The 25,011-nt window shown below is 50.3% G+C and overlaps 1 protein-coding gene across 2 annotated transcripts; it reads left to right on the top strand.

Moving 5' to 3' along the window:
- Positions 1-866: 866 nt before the first annotated feature.
- Positions 867-22,965, top strand: SZRD1 (SUZ RNA binding domain containing 1). Of its 2 annotated transcripts, none has more exons than XM_077775914.1 (4): positions 867-943; positions 18,924-18,973; positions 20,700-20,951; positions 22,389-22,965. In XM_077775914.1, exons 1-4 carry the CDS (start codon positions 893-895, stop codon positions 22,489-22,491), a joined length of 456 nt encoding a protein of 151 aa, XP_077632040.1. In that variant the 5' UTR covers positions 867-892; the 3' UTR covers positions 22,492-22,965. The 2 variants fall into 2 exon arrangements, with proteins under 2 accessions (XP_077632040.1, XP_077632039.1); XM_077775913.1 differs by having other exon boundaries at positions 20,697-20,951.
- Positions 22,966-25,011: the final 2,046 nt, after the last annotated feature.

Raw genomic sequence — 25,011 nt, 5'->3', positions numbered from 1 at the left:
AGCTAAGCCTTGGAACTCTTACTGTGGGCCGAACACTGTCCAGTGCTTCTCAGCAGTAACGAGTTTAATTCTTACAATCTACCTTTGAAGCAGCTACTACTACTATTATTATCTTTTTTTTACACTTGGGGAAACTGAGGCACAGAACCCATAAATAACTTGCATAAGATCACACAACCTTGTTCAAGTTGGAAGCGTCCAAAGTTGAACTTTAAAGTTCAAGGTCTCTCCTTCGGTACTGGAGAAAAATAAAGCAGGAATACCGTTTAAGAAGATCCATAAGTAAATGTTTAAGGAAATGCTAATGTATATATCTGTCACTGAAGACTCAGGAGAACTTTCTAGTTCTGGTTGTTATCAACTTAAACTATTTTAGTTAACAGATGCTTGGAATATTCTTTATGTGAAGGAAAACTAACGATTTTCACCTTATCCCATAGAAATAATAAAGTGTGTTATGCGTCAGCAGATATTTTTCATCCTCTATTGTATAAATCTATTTTAAGAACTTTGAGAAAAACGTCATCTGCAGTTCGCGAACATTACCGGTCACTTAAAAAAAAAAAAGATTTTCAGTAATTGCCTGCCCTTAGAAAAGATGGTTCCAAAGAACACACTTTCCGTACTCAGGACGATGACTTCACGTGGGCTCTCCCATTCAGTACAAGAGCTAACACGTTGCCCTTAAGAAAAATGGCAACCTTCTGTGTCCTCTGCCCTTTTCCATGATGGCGTTCTCGATGATCATGGGCCTTGACCTGGCGCTTCTTCCGGGCTTGGCAAGGGGCGGGGTCCATTGAGTAAAGCCTTGCGTGCCGGCGCCCGCGACGGAGGCGCGCTTCAGGGCGCAGGCGCGGGGAGGGGTGGGGGAGGAGGGAAAGCGGCGAGTAAGATGGAAGATGAGGAGGTCGCTGAGAGCTGGGAGGAGGCGGCAGACAGCGGGGTAAGGAGGAGCCGCCGCCGCGGGGCAGGGCCGGGCGGGACCTGGCTTGAGGGAAGCCTCCGGGGAGCGAGCCTGGGGATGATTCTCCCCAAGGAAGGGCCCCACACTCCGGGTCGGGGGTGGAAGAGAGGCCCCCGGTCCCTGAGCGCCGTGAAGGCCTCTTAAAGGGGCCGCGTTCCATTTCTCTCTCCACCTTCTCCCGGTGCGCCTCCCTCCATCCCCCCCGACGTGCGCGTCACCCGGGGCGCCCCACCCGCCCTCCGGGGCCTCTTTGCCTGGCCCCCGCGCACGCTCGCTCGTCCCGGGACTCTCTGGCCCTTCCTCCCCTGTCGCCGCCACCCCCCCCCGCCCTAGTCACCATTTTAAAGTTCATGTGCTCTGATGAGGAGCGACACCCCATGTGTCGGGGGGCTGCGTGGACCGGGGCAGCGTGCCCGGTTCCGGAGAAGAGCAGCGGAAGGCAGGAGGGAAAATTGAGTCGTCTCTGGGCTCCTCCACTCTGTGCTAAAATCCCCCATGGCTTTGCGCCTTCCGCCACGGTGCGCGAGTCTGGGGTTTTTTGTTGTTTTTTTTTTCCTCTTTCAGTTTTACTCTGAGAGCCCGTTGCATGCGGGTCTCCCGGGGACCCCCCCCCCCGAACAACCGAAAGCCCGGAGGGCAGCCCCTCTCCCCGGGGACCCACCCAACGATCTGAGCCCGGGGCAAAGGTCTCGGAGAGTACTTGTCCCGGGGCGGGAAGATTGCGTTTTGTAAAGTAGCCGCATTCCTGGGAGAGGAGGAGGAAATGGACCCTTCGACTTTGCTTTTGGAGTTTTTGTTTGACTCTAAAAGCTGTAGGGAAATAGTTTATCCCAAGCTGAAACAGCCGGAACCAAGTCTGTTAGGTTTGTGATTAATTTGGGTCTTTTCAGAGTTTGTGGTTCAGTGGTGACCCTTGAGCAGATGCGGAGATAGATAGTCTTTTTGGCTTCCCGGTGTTCGTGTCTGTTCAGTGCTGGCTCAAGTGACCTCCACCTTCAAGGTTTATGGGTTGGGAGCGGGGGCGTGGAGAGCTGAGTGTACCAGGGTAGAACAGGAGTTGGATTCCCCCACCCCCAAGCGCCTTTGAGGGTGCTCATCAGGGCTCGAAGAGGCAGGGAAATTGACCCCCGCTGCAGAGGGGGTATCTCTGCGGGAATATTGAAACTTGGCTTCGCTTCGAAGTTTTTTCCGGTGGTTCCACATTTCTTTCACGGTGTTTATGTTTTTCCACTTAGCATAATTAAGAATTTGAAGAATTAGTTCCTTCGAAGGTATTTGATACAGGTCTTGTGTGCTGACCATCCTTCTTAGATTTTGGCTTGAGTAAGGAGAGCAATTGAAAGATTTTATAGAAAAAAAAAAAGAAAGATTTTATAGAGAGCAACAGGTGTTGTCTGGGTGTTTTATTCAGCAAACATTTTTTGAGTGTCTCTGTGTGCTGGGCAGTGTGTGTAGCAGTGACTTTCTGCTGTAGAATGCAAAATTTCCGGGTACAGGCATTTATTACCTACCATGAGTGCATCATTCAGACATTTTTCATGTACACCCTCCTGCAAAACAAAACAAAAACAAAAAATAGCCTGTCCTATAATTTGAACGTGACTCAAATGATGTTTCTTGAGCATCTTGGCATTTCTTTGTTTTTTTCTGACCTGTTCACAAAGGACATGAGTTTTTCATGTTAAAGAAGGAGCAAATGAGAACAAAAATGAATGCAGGATTCAGAAATTTGGGGTTTACTTGTGTTTTTCAGAACGGGTAGGTTGGTTAGGGATCAGCTAGTCCAATCCCACATTTTACAGCTGAACGACCCCCAGGGATGTAGGATTTAACGTAGATCTTTCTGATGCTTGTCCAGTACTCTTTTTATCATACGTTAGCAAAACCCTTTAGAAGTGCTAAGAACAGAACTGGAACCCAAACCTTGCCTTCTTGACATACTGAGCAGCCAAAATGCAGGTTCTTTCTATATGTTTTATTTAACTGAACCATTGAAATAACCTGTAGAGTTATGATCCTTTTATAAACAGATAAACTGAAGTTTAGGGAGTAACCTGTCTTGCTCAAGGTCACGCAGATAGTAAGTGGGGAGCTGGGATTTGACACCAAAGCCCTTCTGTCTCCGAGGCAGAGTTCATTCTGTGGCCTTTTGCTGTCTCTCTTCCTGAGACCTGTAGAAGACTTAGGAGTTGGGCATTACCTTTATTTTAAAAAAATATTTGCTTTGGGCTTATATTTGAAGGCTGTCTTGAATCTGATTCCCGTTTTGAATTTCACAAAGGGTTTTGCAGATGTGCGGTTTTGAAGGAAGGGTGCCAGGGATGGGATAAAGTACTACGTCCACATCCCTGGGAAACCGACTGATTGTACTTGTCTTTCAGATGTAGCCAGTTGCATATGTTAAAGTCCTGGCCTGAGTTATCCTTTCTTCCACCTGAAACATGGTAATGAGTGTTAAGCACCCACCCTTTCAAAAAAACAACCTGGATGGTAAGAAGACTATAAATGGGGGGTGACTAATTTTTGAAGCGAACATTTAAACTTTATATAATCTGGAGGTAGTTCTAATCCTTCAAAGTAGAGGCTTTTGGGTGATCCCTGCCCTCAGCACCACAAAAGAATTTTGACATCATACTGGAGGTGTTTTGTTTTTTGTTTTTTATGTTTATTCATTTTGAGAGAGACCCCACCTGCCTGTGTGGAGGGTGGAGGACAGGCAGAGAGAGAGGGAGAGAGAGAGAATCCCAGGCAGGCTCCTGCTGTCATCACAGAGCCCAGTGCAGGACTCAGTCTCATTAACTGTGAGATCCTGACCGGAACCAAAATCAAGAGTCAGATGCTTAACCAACTGAGCCACCCAGGTGCCCCTGGAATTTCTTATGTGTCAGTACATCTGAGGTCATTTTTTTCTTGCATATTTTCAAAACATTCAATATTGAGTCCTATTGTGTCTTTCTAGGGAAGACTTTGAGAAAGACTCCACAAATATCTGTAAAAAAGCTGCTTTTTGCTTTTAGTTAGTGTGGTGAACACTGACCTGATATAGAAATATTCCTTTCCTGTTTCCTCCCAAGGAGTTACATCTCCAATCAAAGGACAATTCAGGGAATATAACTGACATCCCACTAAGGAAATGCTGCTTTAAAAATATACTGCCTTTGGGAGAAGTGTAAATTGAGTTAATTTTGATTCAAACTCTAAATTCTGTCCTTCGTTTTAAGCACATTTCAAGGGACAAATAGAGCATTTTGTAATTGGAAGACATTTCTATGCGCCAAAAAAAAAAAAAAGCAGATCAACAGTTTGATTGATTTCTGACAGTTTGAAGCTTTATATATTCACTTGTTTAGAAAAAAAAACCAAAAAAGGCATAACCTAGTCCATCTTGTTGGTAATGGGCTAACCTGATCCTAGGGGAAGACAGATGGTACATAAATGGAATTGGACTAGTAGTTATTATAATGCATTGGCAGCCTCTCTGATTTCTTTGCATCTCAAAAATTGCCTTTTATTCTTTGCCAAGGGCAAGTCATGTAACTAATTGGAAGAAAATGTATTGTAAGTTAAAGGATGACTGGTCTGACTTCCGGACTAAGAATTCAAATTTATGTTTACTTTTTACCCTCACTGAACCTCTAAACACTACCCCATCAGCGATGCTGGGTGCCATATAAGTGTATAGGAAGATGTCAGTAAACACTCAATACTTACTGTATACCAGGCACTGGGCACAGGCCAGTGGAGGAGTCAGATGGTAAGGCAGCACTTTCTTTGGAAGAGGCACGGATGGGGTACCATGGCTGGGATCAGAGACAGTCTTGTAGAAAGAAAGTGATGATTTGGATTAGTTAAGCTGTAGAAAGTCTGGGAGGGGTGGGTAGAGGTAGGGCCAGTGTGTATATGTGTAAGCAGCAAGAGAAGAATGCGCTGCATTGGGAGAGCTACAAATACGTCTTCTGGCTGTGGGGTAAGGGGTTGGCAGGGCTGAATGGAAAGAGATGAGGTCGGAGAGGTTTGCATGGGCCAGATCAGGAAGGACCTCATTGTACTTGGTTCTGTGGAGAGCTTTGAAGCCTTTTTTAACCTTTTTTTTTTTAATTTATTAAAAAAAATTTTTTTTGTTTTATTTATTNTGTGTGAATCATCGAGCATGGGGTGGGGGAAGGGAGGGTAGGGGTTACGACAGAGGGAGAGAGAGAGAATCCCAAGCAGGCAGGCCCCACGCAGTCAGCACAGAGCCCAACATGGGGCTTGATCCCATGAACTGGGAGATCATGACTTAAGCTGAAATCAATAGTTGGATGTTAGGAAACTAATTTGACAATAAACTATTTGTAAAAAAAATAAATAAATAAATAATAAAATAAATTTATGAGCCATCAAAAAAAAAAAAAAAGTTGGATGTTAAATCAGCCGAGCCACCCAGGCGTCCCTGGCATAGATTTTAATTTAATAGATAAGAACTTTGATCTATTTCTTATTCTTGTGTGGGTGTGCGTGCAAAGAGGTAATTTTATTAAAGCATGGGGATAGGACCCATGGGCAGAAAGAGCTGCCTGATTTACTTCTTACTCTTTAGAAAAGAGGTCTGAAGCATGGCTTCCACCTTACTTTGGGGTCCTTGGCACTTCCTGTAACTGCTGTCATTATGGAACATTTACTGTGGGTAGTGGGCAAGTAACAGTTATTTCGGGGTCCCTGGTGTTGATTTTTTTTGTCCTTCTAGTAAAGAAGGCCTTTAAGGTTTGTGGTATCGGGAAGTACAAATCCAGGTGTGCCATGCCTGTAGGAGTCATTTCTAAGCTATTCCAGGTCTTTCTGGGAAGATTGGGTCTTAAGGATTGTGATGTGCTCCGAGCGGGCTTCCTGTAAAGCATTTGGCCAGTTTAGACATGATCATGCAGAGCGGTCTGTCCCTGTGATTCTGGAAAAAGATCTGTTTCACTGTGGTTTCAAAGAAAGTAGGATAAGGCGCTTTTCACTAGTAACTTCTCTGCTCCTTTCACTGAGGCTGCTTAGGGGGCCTGTTCCCAGCATGCTCCGGGTGTTCGAGAGAGCTGCCACGGTTGCTGTGGGCTAGAAATTCACAGTCACGGGCCTTCTTGCTGTAACTTCTATAGCAGGAGAGAACTTCGTGTCTCTGTAAAGCTTTTGGTAAATTCCTGCAAGAGAAAAGGGCCCGTTGTCTAGATCTGATGACTCAGACGTATTCTTGGGGCCAGATCTTTCTTTCCAGTTTCCACCTTTATGCTGCGGTGGCTTCCCCACAGTTCATGTCTGCTTCTGGCCGTATCAGGTAGAAGCCTTCACCGAGGTATGGTGTGTTCTTTCCTGCACACTTGCCCCACAGAAATAGAAACTCTTTTCTGTGAGGACAGTTACTGACTTGTTGGTTTCCTAGAAGACTGAGTTTAGCTACTTACATCTGTGGCCAAAATACAGAACGAAGTGTGTGTGCATGTGTGTGTCTGTGTGTGTGTGTGTGTGTTTAAGTTGTAACCATAGAGATTTCTCTTGCTGAAGTGTTTTTAACTGGTGGCCTCTGCCAGGCATCCTTTTTAACATTCTGCTCCGTGCAGGATGTTTGATGGGAAGATAGAGGTGAAAATCCACCACCGCAGAAATTAGCAACAGATCCTGACCTCAGTCTTTATGGAGATAAACAATCTTACCCCTGAGGGTTAAGACACTTCAAAATGTCCCTCCCAGTAAGTCCTCCCCTCCCTGCACCCAAAACTCTTTCCTTTCTAAAATGAGCACAGGAAATAGCAGTCATTCCTTCCTAAAAGGAATAATATGTGCAGTTGAAATTGCATTTTTCAGGGTTGTGATCCTTAGACTGTTCGACTAGACTCTGGGGAGGTCAGGATTGTCCTCGCCCTTCCTAGACCTTGAGAGCCAGGCTCCCAGCCCTCGTGCTCTGGCATTTGGTGGATTCTTGGCCAAACATGAGCATTTGTGACCCTCCGGCTCTCAGTGCTGTTTTTGGTACCTAGTTGCACATCTCGCTGATGAGTGGCCTCTGCCCATAAGCCCGCAAACTCCCAGATCCTGCTGGCCTCTTCAGGACGGGCTTCCGAGACGGCGTCTTCAGGGCTCGCCACAGGGTCTGCTGAGGGCGTTTTTACGTTCATTGTCCTGGTCGGTGTGGAGGTGTCTTTATTGCTGGTGTCCAGGAGAGGAAATCACTCGGTCCATCTCTGCGCAGCTGCTGGCATCCTGAGCCCACGCTCTTAGGGACCGTTTTGGACTGTTTGTTTATCTTTGCTTTCCAGCAGATAATTAACCAATTAACTGCTTTAGGATGTTTGGTTGCTGTTCCCTTGAAGTATTGTTATTTGACCTTCTGCCTCCGTAATCTGATGACGCGGTAATGAATTTCTTGTGTCTGAGAAACTTGAATTCGGTCCCCAAGCACCAAAAGGACAAAGCTGCAGTTGGTTGTTGTTTTAAATTCATACAATTTTTTATATTTAATTTTTAAAGATTTATTTATTTTTGAGAACTAACACACGGCTTTCTCTGCATCGTAAGGGAAAGGCAGTAACAAACGTGGAGAAAGGGGGGCCCGTTAGATTCTACGCACTATTGTTCCAGGGCAGGGTCGCCCCCACTACTCCCCTCCTGCCTGTTCCGCACCTTCCCCAGTGGGGACTCTTTGAAGACGGACGGGAAGCAGAAGGAAACAGTGTCTCAAGATGGCAGTTCTGTTCCTGAGGCCCGCCAGCCTGGGAAACGCCTGTATCTCCAGCCTTGTCCTGGACTGAAGAATTCTCTCCTTTTGGGGACTTCTTCACAGGTTTAAGGTCTGGATGTAGTCCTGGCCCACCACTGCTGTGGTCCTTCCTTAGGGCCCCTGAGCTTGCGCTGGCCCGGCCGGGGGTGCAGAGGGCGCAGGTAGGCGTTCCCTGTCCGCCCTTAGCCTGCTGCCGCAGGTCCTGTGGCCGCAGCCACTAGCCGCTCCTGAGCGTTTTTGCTTCCTCCTCTTGAGGTTTAGAATTGAGTTTTGTCACTTACCAGTCGAGGGGCCTTAGGCACATCATTTGACCTCTGAGCGTGCAGCACGGCTGCCATGCGTCCCATGGATTGTGGTGATTGTGAGAGGTGGTGGAGGGCGGGCCGGAGCCTTCCTTACACACACCACCGCCAGTGCGGACAAAGGCCTGTGGCAGCCTCAGCTCTTACTGTGAACACGGGCACAGTTGCTGCCTTCACGCCCCGGCGGGCCAGCTGTGGGACCAAGGCCATGGTGCATAACCTCGCAGAATTGGTTTTTAAAGCATTAAAACGGAGCTGTCTCTTTCTCTCTCACTTGTCTTTTTTTTTTTTTTTTTTTTTTTTTTTTTTTTTTTCTGTTTTTACTTTTATTTGCATGTACTTTATGCAGAATTTACTCCCGGGCCATAAGTTTTTGTTTCTTCAGTTTCTTCTGGGATATCTTTTTCTTCTGTGCAACTTCCTCTTCTGGTTTAGGAACAATCTGCTCTTTTTCAGTGAGGATCATCTCAATGTGGCAGGGAGAGCTCATGTATGGGTTAATCCGACCATGAGCCCTGTAAGTTCTACGCCGCATCTTGGGGGCTTTGTTCACCTGGATGTGCTCGATGACCAGAGAATCTACATCTAAACCCTTAAGTTCAGCATTACTCTCTGCATTTTTAAGCATGTGCAGTAAAAATTCAGCACTCTTTTTGGGCCACCGACCCTGTGTCCAGCCCCACTGTTTGGCCTGGGCACACCTACCAACTCCACCATTGTAGCGTCGGAATGGAACACATTGCTTCTGCAAAGTGACATCTTTAAGATACTTGGTGGCTTTTCGGATATGCATACCCTTGATGGCCTGGGCAGTTTCACGTGTGTTCTTAAAGTGAACACGAAGATTTGAACCTCTTGATTTACATGATTTTGTCGGGTTTTCCGGGTCAAGTGAATAGCGAACCATTTTCAGAGATCACCTCAGGCCGCTCACGGGAAGAGCTCTCTCACTTGTCTTTTAATGTTCATTTTTGAGAGAGAGGGTGCGAGCAGGGGAAGGGAAGAGAGGGGGGACAGAAGTTCCAAAGCGGGCTCCAAGCTGAGACCGCAGAGCCCGATGTGGGGCACAAACTCACTAATTGCGAGATCATGACCTGAGCGAAACCGGATGCTTAACTGACTGAGCCACCCAGGCTCCCCAAAGGGGGCTATATCTCTAAAATCCTGTCTCACAGGATGGTTCATTAATTCATGTATTGGGTACTGTTTTAGGTGCTATGGACAACTATACTGAATGAAATTTCTCCTCCTAAAACTTGCTTTCTAGTGGAGAGAGATGGATGGTAAACAATAATGTTTTATATACACACCCAATGAAGAAAAATAAGAGAGATAAAGAGCGTGGAAAATGACTGGCAGAGGTGCCATTGCGGGGGAGGGGGTGGGAGGAGGAAGGTCAGAGAAGGCCTCTCAGTAAAGATAGGCAGAGAGACCTGAAGGAAGGAAGTGAGAAAGCAAGTGTGCAGAAGAAGCTGGTGGAAGTGCATTCCAGGCAGAGGGAACAGCAAGTGCAAAGGTCCTGAGGCTGGAGCAGGCTTGTTTTATTTGAGGAACAGTGGCGCGGTAGCGTGGGGGGGAGCGGTGGTAGGAAATGAGGTCAGAGGTAGCAGGGGGCCAGATCCCTTAGAGACTAGTAGGCGCTGGTGGGTATTACCAAAACAGGAAGCCATGTGAGGGTATTGAGCAGAGGCTGACTTAGTTTTTAAAAGGATCATTGATTCTGATTGTTATGTGTAAATATGCTGTAAGGGCAAGAGTGGAAACACAGACTGATGAAGATGCTGTTTCAGCGGTCCATTCAAGGGCTGTGGTGATTGGACCAGTGAGGTCACAGCAGCAGAAGCCTTGAGAAAATTCAGGATGCGTTTTGCAAGTAGAACCAATGTGGGGGATGAAAGAGACATCCGAGCTGCTGCCTGAAGCCTGGGAGTCCTGAGGTGGGGTGAGGGTGGCTGTGTGGGAGGGGCAGGCTTGGGGGAGTGAATGAAATCAGGAGTTTGGTTGTGAAATCCGAGTGGGGGGGCCGAGTCGGCAGCCGTACACCGATGTGTGGAAGGCTGTGGACCTAGATGAGGCGGCCAAACAAGCCAGCGTAGTCACAGAGGAGGGGAGGCGCACTCTCCAACCCCAGGGGCCTGCAGAGGAAGAGGAGCCTGTCCTGCACAGGGGACATCAGCCATGGGCGGTGAGAGGAGCCACCAGGGAGCTGCGAGGGGGCCGGCAGGCTGGGATGGACAGTGCCTTCAGGAAGGAGCATCGAGCAGTGTTGGACGCTGCTGAGAGCGTGAGTGAAGTGAAGGTGTGGAATTGGCCACAGAGTCCGCCGGCGGTGGAGGTCATTGGCGACTCTGGCGAGTTTCAGCAGGATGGTGGGGCGTAGAGAGCAAGATTGACCGGAGGCAGGCAGTGAGTGTCACTCAGAGCAGGGCCTGGGCCGGTCTTTGGGCCCCGGGTGAGTGCTGGTTGCCAGCACACCAGAATGAATGGACCCCCACAGGAGGAGGTGCACGTCAGTAAACCGCGTTTCCCCTGCCTCTTGGGTCCCTAAGGCGCTCAGTTGCTGGTTGCTGGAAAATTAAATGTATAACAGATACGTCTTATTCTGAGGTTAGATCTCAAGCCGTGTTATCCGGAAGTACCATGCGAGCCACACATGTGATTTAAAAACTTCCCTGAAGCCATATTTAAAAAGNTCTCTCTCTCTCTCTCTCTCTCTCTCTCTCTCTCCCCCCTAGAAATAAATAAAAATATTTAAAAAAAAAAAGTACAGGGAAATAGGTGGAATTGATTTTAATATTTTTTAAAGTTTTATTTATTTAGGTAATCTCTGTACACCAGCATAGGGCTTGAACTCACAACCCTGAGATCAAGAGTCACATGCTCCACCTACAGAGTCAGCCAGGCGCCCCTAATTTGAATATTGTAAATAGAATGCAGCATACCCCAAATAATATCACGGTCAGCACGTAATCAATGTTGAAAATATGTTAATGAGATGTTTTGCGCTCTTTTAAAAATTTTTTTAACTTTTATTTATTTTTGAGAGAGAGAGAGAGGATGAATGGGGGAGGAGCAGAGAGAGGGGGAGACACAGAGTCCAAAGCAGCTCCAGGCTCAACGCGGGGCTCGAACCCACGGACCATGAGATCATGACCTGAGCTGAAGCTGGACGCTTAACTAACTGAGCCACCCAGGTGCCCCTGTACTAAGTCTGGGAAGCTGGCTGTGCATTCGGTGTTTATAGCACATCTCAGTTGGGACTGGTCACGTGTGAAGTGCTCACCAGGCACGTGTGGCGGTGGCCACCGGGCTGGGTGGCATGGCTGGAGAGTGTGCCCCAAGGATTTCCTCTTCTGGGCATGTGCAGAGAGCTTCTGAAAGCCCTCATGAACTTGGGAAGGAGAGCAGGAAGTGGCTTCCCTTCCAAGCACGTGACAATTGTTTTGTCTGTACCGCACTGGCCCCCACCCCCACCCCCTAAGCCCTTCCTGGTTGTCAGGAGCCCCTGGCTTCTTCACATTTGTAGCCTGCTGGCCCGGGAGAGTGGCCGGCTCCACAGCAGCGGATCCCGGCTGATAAAGACCTTCACTGACTGCGGCTCGGGTGACCTCCGGTGGATTTCAGTTGAGGACATCTCTTATCTGGGGATCTCTCTTTTTTCTTTTTCCTTCCCCTCTGTTCATGTTTTCATTCTCTTTCTCCCCAGTATTTTTATGCCTCTCTCCTTTTCTTGAAAGTCTGTTCTTTAGGTCCCTGCCATTTTCTCTGACTCCTAGCAGGTTAGCCGCCTCCCCCTTTCACTTCCCACGACAGTGTCTGTACAGCTTCCACAGCGACTGCGGTTCGCCTCCCGATCTACCCCCTCCTGATGCGGGCGTCCAGCACCTGGGGCTCCAGCCTCACAGTCAACTGGCTACAAATGCTGGTCCCCAGCTTTTTTTCTTTTTCTTCTCCCCCCCTCCTTTTTTTTTTGGTCACAATGAAGCAAAAGGACCATGGCTTTTGAGATACATTAACAAAGCGTAGACTGCCTTAGGAGGGAATTTTAAAACTGTATCCTATGCCCCTGCAGTGCCCCAAGGAATGTTTTCCTTGCTGTGGGAGTAGCAGAGAAGGGGGAGTGTTGTGTGCCTTCACACAGACTAACCTGTCTGTATTTAAAAAAAAAAAAAAAAAGGCAACTGATGAGTTCATGGCCTGGATGTCTTATCTCTCAACTTCTGAACTCTGCCTTTTTCAAGATTTTACTTTTAAGTGCTCTCTGCTCCCAACATCAGGCTCGAACCCACAACCCCAAGATCGAGAGTTGCATGCTCCACCGGCTGAGCCAACCAGCAAAAAGCTTTTGGTGTTTTTTTTTTTTTTTTTTTGACTTAGCCAGTCCTCTTTGCCCAGGGGTTGAGTTAGTGTTTTGAATCTGAATGAAGCATCGCTGTAGAATCAAGCCTGGAGTGCTAAGACTTCGGAGGGGGGGGTCCCCCCTCCCTGGAATTAGCCAGGGCGGTAGACGGAGCACCGCCACACCACTGGCCGAGAGAAACAAGGCAGGGGCTGAAACAGAGTTAACAGAGTTGGTGTGAAGGTGGTTTGGAAAAGGCTGCGCATCACACGCCTGGGCTTGAGTCGGCCAGTGGTGTGCCCTGAACGTGCATGGATTGTTTTCTCTGCAGTTTAAACCAGGTTTGCTGGCTCTCGCTGTGAATTCTTGTGCTTCCCTCCTAAGTGAAATTGAGGCTCTCGAAGGAATAACCAGAGTCCCATCCAGATGTGTGACTGGGAGACATAGGTGCCTTGCTGGGGGCTCAGGAGGCCCTGGCTCCAGGGCAGAGGGTGCTGCGGTCCTGCCCAAGACTTCCGGAGACCCGGCCCAGCTTGGCACCGCTGCCTGTGCTGGGAGTTCGGGGCCATACGTGCTGGAATGAGGCCTGCCTTCTTCCAGCATCTTCTCTGCTTTTTGCCGAAACGGTGGCATTGTGTTCATCGGGATCTGTCAGGCTCCATCCTGAGAGAAACCCTGTACTCAGGGTTCCAGTCTCTTCTAACCTTCCCCCCAGTGTCTGCAGGCGCGTGCTCCCTGATTTGGGATAGCGGGACACGACCAGACAAGCCTGTGGGGCAAATCAGAAAATGTCATCTTCTGAAATGGAAACTGACAAAGGGAAGCAGATCATCTGAGAAAAGTCACTTAAATAGTAACTTTGGGTGATAAAAGGAGGTTATTTCCTAACTCAGAGCCAGGAGCCACCGTTTAATACAAGATTCCTTGAATTCTTAGAAGTTGTGTTCATTGCACTGGTGAGCAGGGATCCGGGTTATCAGGAGGGTTGCGCTGGTGAGCAGGGATTCCGGTAATCAGGGCAGGGGTGCGCTGGTGAGCAGGACTGGCAGCGTCTTTGGCACTGAGTTGGGGGGAGGCTGGGAGTAGACGGCAGAGGGTCAGGCACCATACACAGTAGCACAGGGTAGCAGAGGAGGATTGGGTTTGTTCACTGTCTCTTGTGAATTTGGCTAGTTTGTGTTTTATGTTTTATTTTTTTGAGAGAGCACGTGTGCAAGAGGGGGAGGAGCAGGGGGAGAGGGAGAGAGAATCTTTTTTTAAAAAATGTTCTAATGTTTATTTTTGAGAGAGTTTGCACTCAAGCAGGGGAGGGGCAGAGGGGGACAGAGGATCCAAAGTGGGGCTCTGCACTGAAAGCAGTGAGCCTGATGTGGGACTCGAACTCCTGAACCATGAGATAATGACCTGAGCCGAAGTCAGATACTTAACTGAGCCACCTAGGTACCCTGAGGGAAAGAGAATCTTAAGCTCAGAGCCCAATGTGGGGCTCAGTTGCATGATGCTGGGATCATGACCTGAGCAAAAATCCGCAGCCGCTCAACCCACTGAGCCACCCAGGTGCCCCGAGTTTGGCCAGTGTGAATCAGTCCCCCAGGGCTTCATCCATCACCCCTAGGTAAACTGATCAAGTCTGTTTCTTGAATATTCAGGTCCAAGAGTATAGTTGTGATGATGATGAACTTGACCTCCCCGTAATTTGTCCCAAGGCCCAGAGTAGCCTGTTTACTTCTCTCCTTTGCCTTTCTTCCTCTTCCCTCCCTTTCTCACCTTTCTTTTTTTCCTTTCCCATCCCCCTCTTAGTGCTACAGCAGCGGCTCTGTCGTTGTAACCTGCCTCCTGTTGCACATTCTTCCCTATCCTCTGGTCTCCTTGGTTCCTTTTGAAGAAGGTGGCTGTGTAACAAATTAGCCTAAGGCGTCCCCTTCCCTGCTCTTCCCCTCATATGCCTCTGTTCCCCAGCTTTCTGTGGGGGGCTCACAAGTATAAGCAAGCTTTCCAAGGTTAAGGGCATCGGCAGCCATTAAGGCTATGCTTTTTCCCTCAGGTGAGTTGAATTTGCAGACATTGTGTCTGATTTCATTCACCTTGTGGCCGTGGCCTCTCCTTTACCTCCCACAAGGGACCAGTGCTGTCCAGAACTGCCTCGCTCCCCACGATCGTTCTTCATGACCTCCTGCCTCCGTTCTTTCCTTCTGGTTTCCTTCTGGTTCTCTGGAGCCAGGAAGGATTCACCTCATTTTTGTAGAGACGTAGCCCCACAGGGCAAGTGATAGCTGTGTTCAGTAACAGCAAACCTTTTTAAAAAATGTTTATTTTGAGAAAGGGAGACAGAGAATCCCAAGCATGTTCCGTGCTGTCAGCGCAGAGTCCGACGCGGGGCTCAGTCCCACGAACTGTGAGATCGTGACCCGAGCCGAGGTCAAGAGGCTTTGTCCATGACACTTAGCCAGAGCCATCCAGGCACCCCTGTAACAGCAGACCTTTGCTTAGGATTTTGACCCAAAGAGGAGACCCTTCCCCCCATCAGAACACAGCACATTATCTTCTGGAGTCGACTCAGTGCTACTTGGCAACAAATAGCCAGGAAAAGTCATGGGAAATCAAGCTTTTCTTAGCCCCTCGCCTTCTGATAGGCCTGTGCTCCGACACTTGCCTTGTGTCCCCATGACCCCTCGTCGCTCCGAGAAGTCATAGAGCGATGAGCTTATGTATGGGTTTCTTTCACTACTGTGGAGGTTGAGCCTCTCCACAGAAGCCTTGACTTTGGGCCAGGGTTCTGTTCATCCTTATGAAAAGAGTAGGTGCCCTTAGGTGATTAGGTTTCTTGTCTGGGTCCGTGTGCAGATGCCTCCTCACACAGCGTCCTGGGGCCTTTTAATTCCCCGGGGCCGCAGCGCCTCTGGGGAGGACCAGCGCTCTCCTTGTAGCGTGGCCGGTAGGAAAGGTGCAGTTTGTGCAGCTCTTCAGAGCACGAGACTGAGAGCAGGTAGATTGTGAGGCCTTGTGCGACAGGGGAACGGGCTGACTGCTGCTGCGCGGACGGACTCCAGAGGGGGTTGCTGGCAGGGCAGGGCGCTCCCTCAGCGGGGCCACAGCTCTGGGCACACTGGTGTCCGGCCGGCCATCTGGGCATAGTCAGGACCAGCTTTCTCCCGAAGCTGTTGGGATATCTAATCCATTCTCTAATGCGATGGAGGAATTCGTCCTCGGCTCTGAGGAGCCTTCCTGCCTGACGTGATGGAGCTTGACGGGAGTGTTCATTACTGGAGGGCCCGAGAGCAGCGTGGAATTCGGGGGAGATGAGAGGAGACCAGCATCCAGCGGCTTTGCCATCTCCAGGGGTTCAAGTACTTGTGCATCGAGTACTAGCAGCATCAGGGAGGGCCTCAAAACGCCTTAGTTCTTGGGCTGCCTCGATGGTTTACTACTTCGTGACGTTGAGTATGTTACTCAGCCTCCCTGAGCCACATTACCTTCATTGACAGAATAGGATAACAGCTCTGTGTCTATCAAACCAGGGGTGTGTGACCGGAAAATGAGTGTTCAGGGAAGTGTCTTGACCACCATGAAGTAGTATATTGACGTAGGTCGTTGTTTCTAAGGCCAGTAGCTTATGTTATATGCCAGGGAGGCTGGTTACATTCTGATTTGGGGACAGAGGCCCATTTACTCAGACATGGTCCATAATGCCCTCTTCAAGGACTTTTCTGTATCCAGGCTCCATTTGCTGGACATGGGCAGTTTCTGTCTTCCCTAAGGCCCTACAGAAAAAAGGAAGCAGTTTGCTCTCCTGAGAGAAACCTGATTGGGTTTCTCAAATTCAGCTACAGTAATGTATATTTACTTTACCACAGTTTAAAAAAATTGACTCCTGTGTTAGGCCCCTTTGCCTGTATGCATGCCTTCCTTGGCCCTCATCGTGATGTGAAAGTGAGAGTTCAAAATAAAGTTTAAAAATGTAGAACTTTCCCATAAAAATCTTGCATTTGGTTTTGCCTAAAATAGCAGCTCTGACCCTGTAAGCTGAGGCTCTGCTGCCTGGCCTGTGCGGGCATTTGGTTCTGACCCTGTGCGAAGGCCTCTCATCCCCCAGATGTTAAACCTTCCATTTATGATGGAGACTTGAGTGGGAAGTGTCACGTTCGGATTGGAGCAAAATGGTAACGCTGTAGCTTTAAAACTGTGTTATTTGAGAAAAGCCTTGAAAAGTCCTTAAATGGTAATAGACATTAGACTGATGAGACATAGTATCTACTCAGGTTGTAATACCTGGTATCCATTAAAAAATGTTTAGAATTACAGTTCTGACACAGACTGTGCTGTGGGCATAGGTTCTCTTTGAGTGTCTGTCAGTTCACAGGAAGCATCCAGGCCGTTCTCCCAATCTCGGCGCCCCTTTTCCATTCAGTCATTAGAGCTGTTGAGTGCCAGCTTGTGTTCTAAGCTTGAGTGAGAAGTCTTCCATCTAGTGGCTTCCTAGCCCCTCCAGAGAGTTGAGGAGATGCTCAGAATGCAGTCTGTTGTGCTTGCCTAAATATATTTGGGGTATGTCATAAAAACCAAAAAAAAAAAAAAAAAAAAAAAGCACAGCTCAGCACCTATCAGAATGAATGTCAGTGTCAAACTGGATTTAAATCTGGCTTCGTGTGGTTAGTCCAGCTTCATAGTGTTTATAGGAGACAAAAGTAAGAGCATGGAAAGATGAGAAGGAAAAGAGGGAAACATCCCAGGGAATATTAACCAAAGGAAACTGGCACAGCTTTATTAATATTAAATCATAGATTTTAAAACAAAGAAGATCATTTCATAGTAATAAACTGGGTAATTTACTAGAAAAGAATCTTTGATTTTTTTTCCATAGTCAATAAATTTAACAAATCAGCAAGAATTTAGAAGTTCTGAACATGATGGTTAACTAGCTTGAACTGTGCCCGTCAACCGTGGAATATAGTCATTTTAAGGACATTGGGAACATTCCTGAAAACTGGCTACACACTCGGCCCTGAGGTGGGTCTTGGTAAATTTCAAAGATTTCAGTTAAGGCAGTGATTCTTAACATCCTGCAAGTTAGAGACTCCTTTGAAAACCCCACATACCCTTTAAGGCAAGATTCTCAACCTCAGCACTGCTGACATTTGAGGGGAGGCAGGTTTTTGCTGTGGGAGCTGTTCTGTGCCTTGTAGGATTTTAGCAGCATGTCGTTACGGACTCTGCCCACTAGTTGCCAGCAGCTAGAGGACTAGTTGTCCCCGTTAGTAGTGACCGCCAAAAAATGTCCCCAGACTTGCTAAATTGCCCCCTGGTGGTCAGAACCACCCCTGGTTGAGACCCACTCTTTTTTTTTTTTTTTTTTTTAATGTTTGTTTATTTTTGAGAGAGAGAGAAACAGAGCATGAGCAAGGGAGGGGCAGAGAGAGAGGGAAACACAGAATCCAAAGCAGGCTCCAGGCTCTGAGCTGTCAGTGTCAGCACAGAGCCTGACTCAGGGCTTGAACTCCCAAACCATGAGATCACGACCTGAGCCGAAGTCAGACGCTTAACCAACTGAGCCACTCACGCTCCCTGAGAACCACTCTTACTATAGGTCTTTTTTTTTTTTTTCCCTCCAGAGTGATAACCTAATTTTTCTTCAGTAGCTAAGTGATGGTGTCCTCACCGAGGACGGTTGAGTGGGATGTTTTGTAAGAAGAAGTGGTGGGCCAGCCAAGGAGCCTGAAGGTTTGGTGTTTTCTCTGTGCACAGCTCCCCTGTCCAGTGGACAGACCCTGTGCACGAGGGCGTGGGAGCATCAGAGTTCTTGGCGCTGACGGCTCACTGCCACCCAGTTTCCCAGATGTTAGGCTTCTGTTTTGTTCTGGGCCTTTGGCTAGGTGCTAGTCACAGAGTTCAAGTCCATAGCAGTGGTGGGGAAAAGGCTATAAATTTGTGATACATGTGATCATGAAGGACTGTGAAAGGGAGAGCTTATGTCTGAGAAGCAGGTGATTGGCTGCATACTATGGGACCAGAGAGGACGTGACCGAGGAGAGGCAGACATCAGGCTGGTGTTGCAGGAGAAATGGAAGTTGGCAAAGGGAAGGATATTGCAGGCAGGTGGATGCGCGTGCTGGGTTCTGGGGGCTGGTAACAGCTCAGTCTCACAGTGATGTAAAACAGAAACGGAAGATAAAGGAAGGCATGGGTGAGGCGTGCTTAGGAGCTTGGACTTGATCTGACAAGCAATCTAAGGGGTTTTAATGGGGGAATTGACACAACGAGATTTGTGTTTAGAAAGTTGATTTGAGTGGCTCTGTGAAGGACAGATTGGAGGCCGGGAGACTAGTTGGAAGCTGTACAAAGACGCCAGCTGCAGGACGAGGTCTAGAGCTATCACGTGGCCATGGGGATGGAGGGACACGGACCCTCACGGAGTCAGGTTCCTGAACCCCAGAGTCTAGTAAAGGGAGGTCTGCACCCGTTAGCTCAAAGGAAACAGTAATGTCCCTGGTCAGAGGACACCATCCTTAGCTCTGAAAATAAAGACATAAGTTTTTATCTGAGAGAGATTTTTTTCCACTTTTTATATACATTTTTTTCCTCTAGGAAATAGACAGACGGTTGGAAAAAAAACTGAAGATCACACAAAAGGAGAGGTAAGGCTGCTGTCTGGTCTGAGGGCCCATGCTCTCTACTGTGTGAGAGCTGGGCAGTCAGTGGTATCGTCCAGGTGGCCGTTAGGCTTAGCAGGCTCCCGGGCAGGCTCCTGAGCGTGTTCCTCAAGGACACGGTGGCTTGAGGCTTTGAGAGTGAGGCTGGAGTGTTGCATCTGCCTCCTGACTTAGTGGGTACCCTGTGTGAGGTGCTCTGGTGGAAAGCGGGGAGGCGATAAGTCAGGACACTTGGGTTTTAGGCCTGGCTCTGTTCCAGTTGCTCTGAGGTTTGGGACAAGTTGTCCTCTCTGGACACCAGTTTCTAGCTCTGTGACATAACGAGATTGGACAGATGATTTCTCTGGGCCCTCTGTGACGTGGTGGTTAGGGGCATTATGGGGGTATTCTGGAAGAAAAGATTCTCGGAAATTCTCGAAGACCTGTTTAAGGATACTTTCCCCCACCCAGACAGGGGAGAAGGTGGTTTTCAGAGCAGGGGAAATTGACCTCAGCCATCTGTCTCTGGGTTTAGGTACCTGTCGGCGTCCCACAGGGACCAGCGACAGGGAGGAGGAGGAAAGGATCTCTCTGGACTTGCTTATGATTCCCCAGGGGATGCTGGGGTGCCTGCCCGCCCACTAGTTTCCTGGCTTCCTGCCTCTCTTATCAGATTGCTGGCTCCTTGTCTGTCTGCTCGTCTCAGCAGCTGCACCGAAGTGTGTGTGGTTCCAGTCCCCTTGCCACTGTGTTCCTGTCCCGCCCGGGACTCCTTCCAGCTCCCCTGGCCGCAGCAGGGCTGAGTTCACCAGCCCCCTCCCCTCCTGACAACCGTTTGGTTCTGAAGAGAAGCTAGTTGACTGCTCTGGGGAGGGGCTTTGTGACTACGGAGGGGTGGTCACTCCTGCCTGGATCCCTTTTTCTCCTGTGGCTTTTGTTTCCTTCCCTCCTGTGTTGTTCTCCACCTCTCCTCGTGGACACTGTTGCCTGATGGGCACACCCAGTGGCCTTGGACGGTGCTTCTCTGAGCACCACCAAGCACCGTTTCTAGGATCGTCCCTTACCCCAGCCCCGCCGCGTCCAGGATGCCAGACAGCCCTGGTGAGGGAGGTGTCTCTGCTCAGAAACTCCTCTGGAGTTTGCCGGGTGTAGCTGGTCTCTGGGAGGCACAGGTCACTCACCAGAAAGCTGAGGCAGTTCGGTAAATCCTGTCCTGATGCCAGGCAGGGATGGTGGACTGGGCTCCTTCGTAGTGTTTGACTGGTGTGAGCACACGTGGTGGAAGGCCGTGGCTGGAGCGAGCACTTTGCTGACCCCTAAGCTCAGGGGCTCCCGCTACCCCAGCCCGTTACACCCTGTTCTGGGTAGGGAAGTCGGGATTTTAACTGACATCGTTGGATGCTGAGCACAAAATGTTTTGCCCCAGGGGCCGAACAAGTGGTTGGTGTGACTGTGAGCCTGGGGGTAGAAGTCCAAGGATGAGATGGGGTCCCGGCCCCCTTTGCCTGCGGTGAGGTCTGAGGAGCAGGCCTGAGGAGGATGTGAGCGTGTGGCAAGGTTGCTCTTTTGAGAAACCCACGAGCAAGAGCTCTGATGTCTGGTCCGAGGCCAGAGAAAAATGCATAGAAGTAGGAGGAGGGAGAGGAAGGTGACCGGGTGGTTGAGGGGCGCGGACGGGGCCTCCGCAGTCCGGGGTGGGACTGGTGAAGCTCTGTTTGCTCTTCGTCAGCAGGAAATCCAAATCTCCTCCCAAAGTGCCCATTGTGATTCAGGACGATAGCCTTCCCGCGGGGCCCCCTCCACAGATCCGCATCCTCAAGAGGCCCACCAGCAACGGTGTGGTCAGCAGCCCCAACTCCACCAGCAGGCCAGCCCTTCCCGTCAAGTCCCTCGCACAGCGGGAGGCAGAGTACGCCGAGGCCCGGAAGCGGATCCTGGGCAGCGCCAGCCCCGAGGAGGAACAGGAGAAGCCCATCCTCGACAGGTGAGTGTAGCCGGCAGGGCTGGCCCTCGACCACTCTGCCCGGCCACCTTCCAGGGGACGAAGGGGAGCGGCCTGGCTGTACGTAGAGTAGCGGGAGGCGGGCCGAACCGGGGCAGGAGCCGGGGCCGCTCTCGCCCCGGTGGGCACTGGTGGGCACGCCCAGCGGCTACTGCGTTGGCCCAGGACTGCAGGCGCTGAGGCTGTGGTTTGCTGGCGTGCTGCCCCTGCAGGCACAGGGGCCGCCGTGGCATGGAGGCGAAAGGCATGGGCTCTGAGTCAGAGCCTGCCATTTCCTGCCACCCAGGGCTGCCTAACCCCTCTGTGCCCTCGGAGCCGGATGTGTGGGGGGAACGGGAAGAGGACAGTACCTGCCCCGGCAGCTCACTGTGCAAGTAAATGAGCGAGGCGTTCTGAGCACCTCACCTGGCACAGTGGAAGGTGCCCCGTGAAGACGTTCTCTCCTGGGTCTCGGAGTAGCGCTTTGTTATGTGTTGTGAATTTTCTTTTTCTTTTTAAAAAATTTTTAAAATGTTTTATTTATTTCTGAGAGAGAGAGCGAGAGCGAGCGAGTGAGCCTGAGCAGGGAAGGGTCAGAGAGAGAGGGAGACACAGAATCTGAAACAGGCTCCAGGCTCTGAGCTGTCAGCACAGAGCCCGACACGGGGCTCGAAACCACGAACCGTGAGATTATGACCTGAGCCCAAGTTGGCCGCCCAGCCGACTGAGCCACCCAGGCTCCCGTGTTGTGAGTTTTCTGAATCTTTGTCATCCCTGGTACGTTTTTCTCCACAGTCCTAGAGGTTGCATTATGTGAATTTGTCACCTCCTGCTAAAGCAGTATTTGTTAAAATGGCCTCTTTCTGGCTCTGAGAGGCCTCCTCGGGCTTGCTCTTCTGGGGCTGGTACCTTCTTCCATCCCTTCTTTAGTTTGATGGACTTCTGTTCTTCTCTCAGCCTTCGCTTGGCAGACTGGGGAAAGTCTGTCCCTTTGAGTCTTCTGTGCTAACAGAGTCCATTAACCACCTAACTTGGAGAGAAGCGGGAAGGCGGCAGCAGCTGACCCCTCCGCTGAGCTCTTGGTTTGAGGTCTTCACCTTTGCCCGACACTCGGGCAAGTCTGTGCCACACAGTTCTGTGGACGCTGAGCTGTCTGAGGTCACCGCCTCTGGACAAGGTGGGCCCTCGAGCACTCTCCTTGCCCTCTAGATGCGGGGGGAGGAGCGCTGTTAGCCCTCGGGGTGAATGTAGGCGCCGGCCGCGCCGCCCACGGGCTTCCCAGCTTGGAACAAGGCTCCCTGAGTCCACGTGTCCGAGGCGGCTCCGGGGAGCCAGAGTTGGCCGGCAGCCACCTTGGCTTCTGTCCCGGCTGCAGTTTTGAGATGTGGGGACCTCTTTGGTATCCTTTGTCAGGCCTCCCTCTGATCTTCTTCCCCCCAGGCCAGCCAGGATCTCCCAGCCCGAGGACAGCAGGCAGCCCAGTAATGTGATCAGACAGCCTTTGGGTCCAGATGGGTCACAAGGCTTCAAACAACGCAGATAAACGCGTGCAGGAGAGGATGCCGCCGCCGCCGCCGCCACCATCACCGCCGCCTCTTGGGTCGTCCGCCACGGGTCGCACTGCCGTGGCAGACAGCTGGACTTGAGCAGAGGGAACGACCTGACTTACTTGCACTGTGATCCCCTTTGCTCCGCCCACTGTGACCTTGAACCCCATGCACTGTGACCTCCCTCCTTCCCCTCCTCTTCCCACTGTGATTGGCACGTCTACAAGGGCTGTCCCAAGTCAATGGAAAGGGAAAGGGTGGGGGTTAGGGGAGGGTTGGGGGGACCCGGGAAGGACTCAGAGTAGAGAGTCAGACAGTGCCACTTGGCCACTTGGGGTAAAGCCAGTGCCAGCAATAACAGTTTATCATGCTCATTAATTTGGGATTTCAGAACACAGATGAGAACTCCCGTCCATCCACCCCCAAGTGCATGTCTTCATCACTTAAAAGCAAGTTCCATTTGAAAATAACCTTTCTTTTTTTTTTTCCCCCTCCTTCCTATTTTTTGTTTGTTTATACAAATATCTGATTTGCAAGAAAAAGTGCATGGGAGGGGTTTTAGCGGTTTAATGAATTGTTAATTGAGAAAGGGTAGTTGGGTAGAGTCTACTTAAAAATGTTTCTGGGAAACTCCCTAGAAACATTAACCAATAGGATTTTGGTGAGCTTAGCTTCTGTATTCCTACTGCCGCCCAGAAAAGGGGCAGGGCTCTGCAGCCGCCAGGACAGATGAGCACCCCATGCCTATACCTCCCTCTCCTGGCAGAGTCCCAGGGGCTTCTGGGCCCTGCCTGGAGCCGAGGCTAGCTCTGCGGGCTCAGAGAGCCTGGGGAGGGTGCTGACCCCACCTCCAGTATTCCGGGAGTTGGGGAAAGTGAACAGACTTCCCCTTCCCACACCCCTCAGGGCGCTTCCCTGCCAGCCAGGCGTGCTTCTTCGAGAAGAGAGCAGAGAGTGAGATGCACTCCGAGCTCAGAAGTAAGGACTGTGAGACTTGTTCAGTGTTTGGCTGTTAGCACAAGGAGAGCCAGGAGAGAGTGGCTCCAGGACTCTTGAGCCTCCTGCCTCGTGTGCTCAGAAGGTGGAGACGCCGTCCCGCTCTGCGGGGTCTGTGCGCGCCGTCTGTGCGGATAGCGCCCGCTCAGTGACCGTTCCGGGTACGTTTCCTCCATGAAATCACTACCTTGGGAGCAGACCATTCTGAATACATTTGGGAAGAGGCAAGCTGTGCATCACAGAGATTGGTGATGACAGACTGGTTCCCCATAAACCCGGGCTACCCTTCACCCATTCTTCCAGAGCGAGGGCTTGGAATGAAGGCAGTTTCCCCCTCTTGTCCCTGGAGCCCAGAGATTTGCTTTGGCTTTTTAAGGTGGAAGAGGCTAAGAGGGCAGCTGCCCAGAGCAGCTCTGTCTCTGTGTGTGTGTGTGTGTGTGTGTGTGTGTGTGTGTGTGTGTTTGTGTGTACACAATCTGGGTCCTCTCAGGCTTTCTGGTCTCTTCCGTTGCACTGCGCCTTATCCCTCAGCCAGCCGGATGGCCTCCCCCCCACTCCGTGGATGAATTTCGGAGTGGGTGGTATGCTGTTTTGTGATTAGGGCAGCTTGTGGTGGCCAAGGTGGCAAGCAAGGCCCTGCAGGCTCACTCCACCTTTGGTTCACCTGGCTCTCAGCCTCGCCCTGTGGGAATGGAGGCCGGGCCCATGTCCCCTGCAGCTCCCGCTTAGGAGGAAGGGCCGGCTGCCAGTGGAAACAGCAGCCAGCCCGTAGCACAGCCTTATAACCGTGAGAAGCCAGGAAATTGTCCGTGAGCAGAGCCGGGACAGGATTTCAGTCATGAAGAACCCACAGGCCCTTGGGTCGCGCCCACAGGCTGTTCTGAGGAGGAATTCCCTCCAGGAGTGGGCACGGGAGAAAGTTGGCTGCTGTCTTTATAGTTCCCCTGCCCTGACCAAGTTTCCTCATGCTAGATGTACAGTGTCCGTCCCTCGTGTAGCAGTGGTTTCTGGCCCAAGATGAGACTGTCCTTTCAGTTGGAGACGGGCACAGAGGTAGGCCACGGGCGCGGCCAGCGGGACCGCCTGTTCTTGTCCAGCCCTCCCCTAGGGGGAGCCCGCGGGACGGCTGGCTGATGGGCGTCTGTGGATCGAGGACGTAGTAGTAGGGACCGGTGTTCCCACCTCCCTCTGGCCAAAGATGGGGCTCTGCCCGCTGTGTGCCTGCCACCAGCCACGAGCAGTCATTCCCTTGGCTTCCCAGACGGAGAGGTGGCAGGCAGCATTTTAAAAAGAAAGAAGTGAAAACAAGGAACTGTATTGTGTTGGGGGGAGGCGGGAGGGGAGATGGGAAAATGGTTTGGATTTTGTGTGTGGGGGTTTTTTTNTTTCTTTTTTTTTTTTAATTTTTTTTTTTTTTTTTTTAAAGTAAGCTGCAGGCTTTGGCTTGGAAAACCCCAGGGGGGTGGGGAGCAGAAACCTGAGGCTGCTGCCCCTTTATCTGCCTTCATGGTACTGTCCCC

The sequence above is a fragment of the Crocuta crocuta genome, unplaced genomic scaffold (assembly GCF_008692635.1).
Source record: "Crocuta crocuta isolate KB4526 unplaced genomic scaffold, BGI_CrCroc_1.0 scaffold127, whole genome shotgun sequence".
Lineage (NCBI taxonomy): Eukaryota > Metazoa > Chordata > Mammalia > Carnivora > Hyaenidae > Crocuta > Crocuta crocuta.
This window is presented reverse-complemented; position numbering and strand designations above follow the sequence as displayed.

Excerpts from the sequence above, each read along its gene's own strand:
- SZRD1 (XM_077775913.1), top strand. The coding sequence starts at position 893 with ATGGAAGATGAGGAGGTCGCTGAGAGCTGGGAGGAGGCGGCAGACAGC. Across the intron at positions 18,974-20,696 it reads AAGATCACACAAAAGGAGAG|CAGGAAATCCAAATCTCCTC; the intron begins GTAAGGCTGCTG and ends GCTCTTCGTCAG. Across the intron at positions 20,952-22,388 it reads GAGAAGCCCATCCTCGACAG|GCCAGCCAGGATCTCCCAGC; the intron begins GTGAGTGTAGCC and ends TCTTCCCCCCAG.